The sequence below is a fragment of the Cebus imitator genome, unplaced genomic scaffold (genome assembly GCF_001604975.1).
Source record: "Cebus imitator isolate Cc_AM_T3 unplaced genomic scaffold, Cebus_imitator-1.0 Scaffold440, whole genome shotgun sequence".
Classification (NCBI taxonomy): domain Eukaryota; kingdom Metazoa; phylum Chordata; class Mammalia; order Primates; family Cebidae; genus Cebus; species Cebus imitator.
Window position 1 is genome coordinate 368,074 of NW_016107755.1, and position 10,559 is coordinate 378,632.

The window sequence follows — 10,559 nt, forward strand, 5'->3', positions numbered from 1 at the left end:
AATACGTGTGTGTCGACCAGGCATGGTGGCTCATACCTGTAATCCCAACACTTTGGGAGGCCAAGGCGGGCGGATCACGAGATCAGGAAATCGAGACTATCCTGGCTAACACGGTGAAACACCGTCTCTACTAAAAATACAAAAAATTAGCTGGGCATGGTGGCACACGCCTGTAGTCCCAGCTACTTGAAAGCCGAGGCAGGAGAATCGCTTGAACTCAGGAGGCGGAGGTTGCAGTGAGCTGAGATTGCACCACTTCACTCCAGACTGGGCAACAGAGCGAGGCTCCATATAAAAAAAAAAGGGATTGTAACTTGTGTGGTTGTTAGCTCTAAGTAGATGTACTTCTCTCCTGGCATTTACGTTTCTACTGCTCCCATCTCTCATAGAACAACACAGCTAAACTGGTGAAACAACTGAGCAAGTCAAGTGAGGACGAAGGTAGGGTGCCAGTCCTTCCTCTCATGGGCTTTTCTTTATTACTTCCACTCAATTACCTTCATATCTCTTCCCATCCTTAGATTGTCCCTTCACTTCTTTCCTTTTTGTATTTCACCTTGATTTTTTCCTTCTTTTAAAGACAAAGTTCCTCTAACCTGTACCCTCTTTCCTGTTCTTAATTCCAAGTGGAAGTTGTTCATTATTTTGTTGTTGAATATAAGATAAGGTGCCATGCTTTAACCGGAAGCTGATTGCCAAGATTGCTTGATATAAAACACATACACTTAAAACTCACCGTAGGAGATAGTATTATCCTAGAGTATCTCGTCGTTATTTACTTCTGCTTTTCTTATTTTCTTTTTTTTCCCCCTTAAAAAGCCTCCAGTTGAACTGTTTTTCTAACTATAATATTCTGGGACCTTCAGTATGTTTTCCTAACAATAAATTTATTAGTTCTAGTTCTACCATTAAACATATTCTTGTAGGACATGGGCAAAATCTCTTGACTCTTCGGAGTGTATCAAAGCTCTGATTCTTTTCTTTTCTGAAAGGGTTGTGGAGCTTCTGGCAAGGACCATATAGTTCTGGCTTGAAGACAAAACCTGTCTCCTTTAGAAATTAAGAGTTTCCTTTATCTCTACCCAGGGCATGAGCCAGGAGCACAAGATACTGGTTTCCCACCAAGTGAGCAGTAATCTATTTCCAACTGGCTTAATTGTGCTGCCCTCTCTGAATATGGATTTAATTAACGTCATTCATTGAAATTTGTATATTCCCTATCGACTGTAGTTAAGTCTCACTGGATCATAGTATCAGTTGCTCCAAAAAGGTTTTAGGATATTCCTGCATTGAGGTTTGTTCATGTTGGCTTAGGTATAGAAATTGCCAATTGCGTGACTGTTTTGAAAAGTTAAGTTTTAATGTTCTATGAAAATCTTACTACTAAAAGATAAATTATGAAATGAGTCTATAGATGGAAATGTTGGCCAGAAGAGAGGTACCATATATCAAAGATGTTATTGCCAAGTACAAAAGGAAAGAGCTACAAAGTATTTTTTTCATGTATAACAATTAGGTGTGTTATATGTAAAGCAACTAGTGGAGCTTTTTTAAAAAATTTTAAAGTTTTCTAAATTTTAAAAAAGTTTTTAAGGAACTGGTGGATTTTGGTTACATATGTAAGTTCTTTAATGGTGATTTCTGAGATTTTGGTACAAGAGGTGATGGCAGATCCAGGGGCCGGGGGCACCCGAGCAGTGTACACTGAACTTGGTGTGTCGTCTTTTACTAATGTAGATTTTAACCACATATTCTTAAATAAATATTAAGTCTTTTTACTCCATAGTGGTGTGATAGCATCAGAGTTGAAAGTTATCTTGAGTAGAGCACAATTCTAATTCATTGTTCCATTTTTTAAGAGCTTGGTTTTTAAGCGTGTCTCATGTTTTTAAAACATTGGGTTACTTTCTCCATTGCACAGATTTTCACAGTATTTTCTCAAACTTCCTATCTTCTGTTCCTAGAAGAATGATATTTTACATTATTTAGGCATTTCCCCTTTCTCTCACCTGCAGAGCTCCGGAAACTGGCCTCAGTCCTTGTCAGCGACTGGATGGCTGTCATCCGCTCTCAGAGCAGTACCCAGCCCACTGGTGAGCTCCTTAGTCCTTTATCCTTTATATTTATTTGTTTCTTATTGGGATGTGGCCTTTAGGTGCTTCTAATCTGCTTCACCTCTGACAGTGTTTATCTACATAAAATCCTTTTCTGCTTTGTTTTTGCACAACAGAGAAAGATAAGAAGAAACGTAAAGATGAGGGAAAAAGTCGAACTACCCCTCCTGAGCGACCTTTGACTGAGGTGAAGGCTGAGACCCGGGCCGAGGAGGCCCCAGAGAAGAAGAGGGAGAAGCCCAAGTCTCTTCGAACCACAGCACCCAGTCATGCCAAGTTCCGTTCCACTGGTAAGACTGGCAGCTGGTCTCAGGAACGTTCATGGGCATGTGCACTCCCAGAGCCTTATGGGAGAATCATTTGATGTGTGATATGTTAATCGTAAGGAAGAGGGAAGATTAGCGTAAGAAGCTTTGGTTACAAGACTAGAAGAACATTTGTGGGTGAGAACAGGGAGGAAAATTCAGCGGCTTGGGGGTTTGAGTTCAACTTTCCACACCATGCTTCTTTCCCCAGGACTAGAGCTGGAGACACCGTCCTTGGTGCCTGTGAAGAAGAACGCCAGCACAGTGGTGGTTTCTGACAAGTACAACCTTAAACCCATCCCCCTCAAACGTCAGAGGTGTGGCTCATGTTCTCAGGTTCTGAATGGGGTGGTTCTGTGGACACAAGGGAGCAAGAGGTGGGTGAGTCAGATGTTGATGACAGTTCCTCTTTTGACAGCAACACAGCTGCCCCAGGAGATGCTGTCCCCCCTGCAGAGAAGAAATACAAGCCACTCAACACAACACCTAATGCCACCAAAGAGATCAAAGTGAAGATCATCCCACCACAGCGTGAGTCTGAAGTGGGGAGATGTACTTTGAATTAGCAAACTTTTATCATGGGAACAAATGTCCCCAGAAATGAGAATTTTTTTTTCCTTCTCTTATTATTTCCCTCCATTTTCCTTTGATTTCTTGGTATCCCTTACTTTTTGTACCCCTGGAGCTCCTGTTTCAGGGGTCACTTAGGAGTTATTTTAGAGATAAGATGGGTGGATGTGCCATTCTGTGACTGGCCAGGGGCACCTGGTGATGTGTCGTGTTCATTTCATCAGTTACCTGAGCTCTAATTCACATCCCAAGCTATGGCTTGTCTGCCAAGAGAAACCTAGAATAACAGCAAGAATGTCCTGTGTGAATCCTGCATGTGCTTCCTGGTCCTCTTGAGCTTATCGTATCCTAAGTTGAGGCACAGTCTTCACTGGCCCATTTTATGCCTGGACTGTGTTTGCAGGTGTAGGCTTATTAAGGAGGCTTGATGATCCTATTTGTTGCTTTTTCCTTTTGTAGCTATGGAGGGCCTCGGCTTTCTGGATGCTCTCAATTCAGCCCCTGTTCCAGGCATCAAAATTAAGAAGAAGAAAAAAGTGCTGTCACCTACAGCTGCCAAGGTATGGGCTCCAAGAAGTAGGTTTCAATGACAGTATAAAAGGTAAAGTAGAAGAAAGGGCACAGCAGCCAGGAGTTGTCAGGGAGGAGAAAAACAGGCATTTTGGCTTGGATATAGACTGGTGCAGGTGAGACCATATTGGAGACAGAGTCTTCCTTTATACAGGAACTGTTGGGGGATTGTGCCTGGGACGCTGGTCTAACTGCCTTGCCCTTGGCTTTCCAGTCAGTTTATTAACGTCCTTTTCTTTCATAATAGCCAAGCCCCTTTGAAGGGAAAACGAGCACAGAACCAAGCACAGCCAAACCTTCTTCCCCAGAACCAGCACCACCTTCTGAGGCAATGGACACAGACCGTCCAGGCACCCCAGTTCCCCCTGTTGAAGTCCCGGAGCTCATGGATACAGGTAATTTAGAAACTGATTCAGTTTGTGGTGGGGAGGTTTCGGAAAGGAGAGATCGGGGTCTGAAACCTCTTCTGTGCACAGCCTCTTTGGAGCCTGGAGCTCTGGATGCCAAGCCAGTGGAGAGTCCTGGAGATCCTAACCAGCTGACCCGGAAAGGCAGGAAAAGGAAAACTGTGACATGGCCTGAGGAGGGCAAACTGAGGGAATACTTCTATTTTGAATTGGATGAAACTGAACGAGGTAAGAGGTCATTTCCTATGTAATAGGTGTCTATAGGGAATTTTATTTATTATTTATTATTTATTTTTATTTTTTAAAGATGGGGTTTCACCATGATGGCCAGGCTGGTTTTGAACTCCTGACCTCAGATGATCCACCCAACTCGGCCTCCCAAAGTGCTAGGATTACAGGCGTGAGCCACCATGCCCGACAGGGGATTTTAAAAGGACTTGGTTGTGCTTACTTTCCCTCTTCCTTTTCTTCCCTTGCCAATAGTAAATGTGAATAAGATCAAGGACTTTGGCGAGGCAGCTAAGCGAGAGATACTGTCAGACCGACATGCATTTGAGACAGCTCGGCGTCTGAGCCATGACAACATGGAGGAGAAGGTGCCCTGGGTGTGCCCCCGGCCCCTGGTTCTGCCATCACCTCTTGTCACCCCTGGAAGCAATAGTCAGGAGCGATATATCCAGGCTGAGCGGGAGAAGGGAATCCTTCAGGAGCTCTTCCTGAACAAGGAGAGGTGAGCAGAGTGGGATTCGTGCTCTGGGATGTTGAGTGCTTGGACACTCCTGAGGGGAACATGACTTGGGGTGATTAAGCATGGGTGGAGGTTAGAAATAACTTTCAGGGCCTGAATTAATAACTTGACTGTCATTCTTTTTTCCATCACATGTGCCGTTCCTGATAGTCCTCATGAACCTGATCCTGAGCCCTATGAGCCTATACCCCCTAAACTAATCCCCCTAGATGAGGTGAGTAAATCAATATTATGTGATGATAGAGGTTGTGATGATCATTGATTTGGTGCATCTTTCATGAGAAAGTTTCTCCATTCTTTCAGTTAGGCCTGATATTTTTTCCTTCTTCTTTCAGGAGTGTTCCATGGATGAGACTTCATATGTTGAGACCCTGGAACCTGGGGGGTCAGGTGGCTCACCTGATGGGGCAGGAGGCTCCAAGTTGCCTCCAGTTCTCGCCAATCTTATGGGAAGCATGGGTGCTGGAAAGGGCCCCCAAGGCCCTGGAGGAGGAGGCATTAATGTGCAGGAGATCCTTACCTCCATCATGGTATGCACCCTCTTCCCTTCGCCACCTCTGTGGAGCCTCCTTAAGCACACTGTCCTCACTCTGTCTGCCATTCACCTTAGCTCGGTTCTCCACATCTACCCACTTACCCCTAATGTTTGACTCTCCCTTTCGCGATGGTTGTTACCCTTTCTGTCTGTTGACTTTGCCTTCTTATATTCTCACAGGGTAGCCCAAACAGTCATCCTTCAGAGGAACTACTGAAACAGCCAGACTATTCAGACAAGATCAAGCAGATGCTGGGTAATCTTCAGGGCCAACCCCAGAGGCCTGGGGGAGGAAGCCTTCAGTGGAGTTCGGGGAGGCAGAGTTTCACAGATGTGAAAGAGTATAGGGCTGTTGCCACTAGACAAGAAATGGTAGGGGAAGACTGGACAGAGAGAGCACTGCTCTGCCAGGGTGGTCTGAGAGGGTCAGTTGGGCACATCTAAACGGGAGATCATGTCAGTCTTCTAAGAGTGCTCATACTGACTGTGTTACTCTTGTTTTCATTAACAGTGCCACATGGACTGTTAGGCCCTGGCCCAATAGCCAATGGTTTCCCACCAGGGGGTCCTGGGGGCCCCAAGGGCATGCAGCACTTTCCCCCTGGACCTGGGGGACCTATGCCAGGTAGGTGGTGAGTAAGAGGTTGGAATGGGCTAATCGGCCCAATTTCAATGTGATAATAGTATGGGATTGCCTGGAAGGCGGGAGGTGGTGGTTTCTGTTGGGAGATGGCAATTCCTGAGTGTAATAGATAGCTGATGCTCTCTCTTTTCTCCCATACAGGTCCCCATGGAGGCCCTGGTGGGCCAGTGGGTCCACGTCTCCTGGGTCCTCCACCCCCTCCCCGGGGTGGTGATCCCTTCTGGGATGGCCCAGGTGACCCCATGAGGGGTGGCCCAATGCGGGGGGGTCCAGGACCAGGTCCTGGACCATACCATAGAGGCCGAGGTGGCCGAGGGGGAAACGAACCTCCTCCCCCTCCTCCTCCTCCATTTCGAGGTGCCAGAGGAGGTCGCTCTGGAGGAGGTCCCCCAAATGGACGAGGGGGGCCTGGTGGGGGCATGGTTGGAGGTGGTGGGCATCGTCCCCATGAAGGTCCTGGCGGTGGCATGGGCAACAGCAGTGGACATCGTCCCCACGAAGGCCCTGGCGGTGGCATGGGCAGTGGGCATCGCCCCCATGAAGGCCCTGGTGGTAGCATGGGCGGGGGTGGAGGACATCGTCCCCATGAAGGCCCTGGCGGTGGCATCAGTGGTGGCAGTGGCCATCGTCCCCACGAAGGCCCTGGCGGAGGAATGGGTGCCGGTGGTGGACATCGCCCTCATGAAGGCCCTGGACACGGTGGCCCCCATGGCCACCGGCCTCATGATGTCCCTGGTCACCGAGGCCATGACCATCGAGGGCCGCCTCCTCATGAGCACCGTGGCCATGATGGCCCTGGCCACGGGGGAGGGGGCCACCGAGGGCACGATGGAGGCCACAGCCATGGAGGAGGTGAGGATGCTCCCTGCTTCCGTATACCTTTTGGTGTCCCGTACAAGATTTTGGGGAGTGGTGGGGAGAGTCACCACTGTTGGTAGCTAGGCAGAATGTGAGGTCCCCTTTATTTCCTTGGTGTCCTAGCATGCATAGCAGTTCCTACTCTCTGCCCTTCCCCCAAATCCACAAGACTGTGTGTCTCTGAAAGACACTTCTCAGGATGCCATGGACTGGGGTGGTGAGGGTGTTGGCATTGACCGCAGCCATTTCCTAACTGTTCGGCTTTTGTTCCCACAGACATGTCAAACCGCCCTGTCTGCCGACATTTCATGATGAAGGGCAACTGCCGCTATGAGAACAACTGTGCCTTCTACCACCCGGGTGTTAATGGCCCCCCCCTGCCCTAGGGACCATATGCCTGCCCTGTTCACACCACCCCTGTGGACTGCAGCCTCGCTCCTTCCACCCTGTTATGGCTTCTGTGAGGCCCATTTTCCCCTTTCCCCAGCTGATGAGGAGCCGGCCCCCTCAGTTCCCACTTGCTTGGGTTCTTGGGGGTTTTCTGATCACTGGTGCGCATTGATGTACATATTTTCCTCCGGTCTGGGGAGGAGAGAGACTGGTAACGTTCTGTACCCTGGACTGCTGAAGAGGAGACCCAGTTGGCTTCACTTTTTGAGAAGATTTGCCCTGTACCCCAAACCCCTTTCCAGTATTGCCCGTAATGCCCGAGAACCTAAAGCTGGTTATCCTGGAGAAAACCCCTACCCTTCTATTGCGGGTCCCCACATGCACACAGAACTCTGACGCAGGATCAGCTGCACTTAAGAAATCATCCCAGCTAAGCTCATTATTCTTCATGGGGTGGGGAGATGGTGAAGGGGTATTGTATATCCCACTGCACTGAGGGGGCTCAATCAGCTGGATTTGAGTTCTGGAACACACATCATCCCCACTCCTCCTCCAGCATGGGCTCCATTCTGAGTCCTTTCTCAAGTGGGACCTTGAACTTTCTGTGAACAACCATTCTGCATCCTGGGTCTGCTAGGTTCGATGATAGTGAACTCATATCTGCATCCAGTGAAAGTTTAGCTGGCAGAAGTGAGGCCGGTGGTGGTCTGCCCTTGCCAACTACAGCCAGTCTGTAGACTTGATAAAATACTTCAGTGAGACCAGCTTCTCATCAACTTGTGCCCAGCATGCTGGGCCTGAAAGTCGCACTACATGCACTGCCTTTGGGAGTTACCGCACTCCCTGCCCCTACCTGGAACCTTGTCAGCGTGAAGGAGGCCTCCTGCTACTTCACCCTGTCAACCGCCTCTGAATCCCCACCAGGCACCTTCCTGGGTGGATTCAACAAGATGATTTTGCCCTTTCCCAGTCCTCTCCTTCACCTTGGCATCAGTTGTTTTCTATGAAAACAGTGGATTGGTTGGGTCTTGTGCAGGGTCTTGGGTTAGAGCCACAATGGATTTGAGGATGAGTATTTTCTTTTTCTTTTGGTTTTGTATATTTTGTACATTAATAATAAACAGTGGAAAGAGAAGCAGCTTATTTAACCCCTGGTGTGTTTGGACTTTTTTTTTTTTGAGATGGAGTCTCACTCTGTTGCCCAGGCTGGAGCGCAGTGGTGCAGTCTCTGGTCACTGCAATCTCTGCCTCCCGAGTAGCTGGGATTACGAGCGCCTGCGACTACCTCCGGCTAATTTTTTGTATTTTTAGTAGAGACGGGGTTTCACCATGTTGGCCAGGCTGGTCTTGAACTCCTGACTTCACAATCCACCCACCACGGCCTCCCAAAGCACTGGGATTACAGGCGTGAGCCACTGCACCTGGCCTGGACTGTTTGTTTTAAAGCCATTATTGGCCAGGCACAGTGGCTCACACCTGTAATCCCAGCAGTTTGGGAGGCCGAGGCAGGTGGATCATCTGAGGTTGGGAGTTTGAGACCAGCCTGACCAACATGGAGAAACCCTGTCTCTACTAAAAATAAAATTAGCCAGGCGTGGTGGCAGGTGCTTATAATCCCAGCTACTCGGGAGGCTGATGCAGGAGAATCACTTGAACCCAGGAGGCAGAGGATGCAGTAAGCCAGGTTGTGCCACTGTACTCCAGCCTGGGCAACAAGAGGGAAACTCTGTCTCAAAAAAAAAAAAAAAAAAAAAAAAAAAAAAAAAAAAAAAAAAAAAAAAAAAAAAAAAAAAATAATAAAAAAAAAAAAAAAAAAAAAAAAAAAAAAAAAAAAAAAAAAAAAGCCATTATCACCTGTGTAAGGTACATTAGTACAAATCTGTGGAATCTGATTTTTACTCTTTTGCAGCTAATGCTAAGAGTTCTATAGTACTGGTAAGAAAATACTTGTATTTTTTAAATTTACTTCCACCAAAGTCTTGCAAGAAAAAATACTTTTAAAAGTACATAAAACACACTAGGATACAGAGTAGATCTCGGCCACAGGGCTCTTTCTCGGTTTTCTTCTGAGTCTTCCGAACATGCCTTATGTGTCTTCCTAGAACAGTCCTTTCCTGGCTATCGTCCCCTCCAGGATGTGTTCTTGGGTCATCTTGTCTACATTCTACACATACAGGAGGAAAACTTAAGGATGAGTCTCAGATAAAGGCCATTGTCACAGCTCTACCTCTCTACAGGCTGGGTGACCTTAGGCAGGTTAGTGTTGCGTCTCAGTGGCTCATGCCTGTAATTCCAGCATTTTGGGGAGGCCAAGGTGGGAAGACTGCTCGATTCCAGGAGGTTTGAGACCAGCCTGGGCAATATAAGGAGACCTGGTCGCTACACAAAATACAAAAAAAAAAAAAAAAAATTAGCCAAGCATGGTGGTACATGCCTTTAGTTCCAGCTACTTGGGAGGCTGAGTCAAGAGGATCACTTGAGCCCAAGAGTTCAGGGCCACAGCAGTGACTGCACTGCTGTAATCCAGCTTAACAACAGAGCAAGACCCTGTCTCCAAAAAAGAGGCCAGGCACAGTGGTTCATGCAGGTAATACCAGCACTTTGGGAGGCTGAGGTGGGTGGATCACCTGAGGTCAGCAGTTGAGACCAGCCTGGCCAACATGGTGAAACCCCATCTCTACTAAAAATATAAAAATTAGCCAGGGTGGTGGTGGGCACCTGTAATCCCAGCTACTTGGGAGGCTGAGGCGGGAGAATCACTTGAACCCAGGAGGTGGAGGTTGCAGTGACCCAAGATCATGCCACTGCACTCCAGCCTGGGCGACAGAGCAAACTCCGTCTCAAAAAAACAAAAAAGACAAAAGGGTAAGTATAGACTGCTCCTCCCAAAACGGCTCTGGCCAGGCACAGTGACACCAGTAATCCCAGTACTTTGGAAGACCAAGGTGGGAGAATGGCTTGAGCCCAGAGTTCAAAACTAGCCTAAGCAACATAGGAAAACTCCATTTCCTTTCTTTCTTGCTCTGTCACCCAGGCTGGAGTGCAGTGGCGTGATCTCTGCTCACTGCAACCTCCACCTCCTGGATCCAAGTGATTCTCCTGCCTCAGCCTCCTGAGTAGCTGGGATTACAGGCGCCCACCACTGTGGCCTGCTAATTTTTGTATTTTTAGTAAAGATGGGGTTTCAGCCGGGGGTGGTGGCTCACGCCTGTAATCCCAGCACTTTGGGAGGCCGAGGCGGGTGGATCACGAGGTCAAGAGATCGAGACCATCCTGGTCAACATGGTGAAACCTCGTCTCTACTAAAAATACAAAAAAAAATTAGCTGGGCATGGTGGCGCGTGCCTGTAATCCCAGCGACTCAGGAGGCTGAGGCAGGAGAATTGCCTGAACCCAGGAGGTGGAGGTTGCGGTGAGCC

General features: G+C 48.0%; 1 protein-coding gene across 3 annotated transcripts in view; it reads left to right on the plus strand.

Moving 5' to 3' along the window:
• PPP1R10 (protein phosphatase 1 regulatory subunit 10) overlaps nucleotides 1-8,288 on the plus strand; it is an 18,807-nt gene extending 10,519 nt beyond the window's left edge. For all 3 annotated transcript variants that reach the window (XM_017510490.2, XM_017510489.2, XM_017510488.2), the window contains 15 exons: nucleotides 390-441; nucleotides 2,016-2,093; nucleotides 2,231-2,404; nucleotides 2,631-2,736; nucleotides 2,838-2,950; nucleotides 3,449-3,549; nucleotides 3,807-3,954; nucleotides 4,036-4,194; nucleotides 4,450-4,696; nucleotides 4,865-4,928; nucleotides 5,050-5,244; nucleotides 5,430-5,505; nucleotides 5,761-5,874; nucleotides 6,034-6,744; nucleotides 7,027-8,288. In XM_017510490.2, coding sequence (XP_017365979.1) covers nucleotides 390-441; nucleotides 2,016-2,093; nucleotides 2,231-2,404; nucleotides 2,631-2,736; nucleotides 2,838-2,950; nucleotides 3,449-3,549; nucleotides 3,807-3,954; nucleotides 4,036-4,194; nucleotides 4,450-4,696; nucleotides 4,865-4,928; nucleotides 5,050-5,244; nucleotides 5,430-5,505; nucleotides 5,761-5,874; nucleotides 6,034-6,744; nucleotides 7,027-7,136 — 2,448 coding nt within the window. In that variant the 3' untranslated portion in view covers nucleotides 7,137-8,288. The remainder of the gene's footprint in view (nucleotides 1-389; nucleotides 442-2,015; nucleotides 2,094-2,230; nucleotides 2,405-2,630; nucleotides 2,737-2,837; nucleotides 2,951-3,448; nucleotides 3,550-3,806; nucleotides 3,955-4,035; nucleotides 4,195-4,449; nucleotides 4,697-4,864; nucleotides 4,929-5,049; nucleotides 5,245-5,429; nucleotides 5,506-5,760; nucleotides 5,875-6,033; nucleotides 6,745-7,026) is intronic.
• Nucleotides 8,289-10,559: the final 2,271 nt, after the last annotated feature.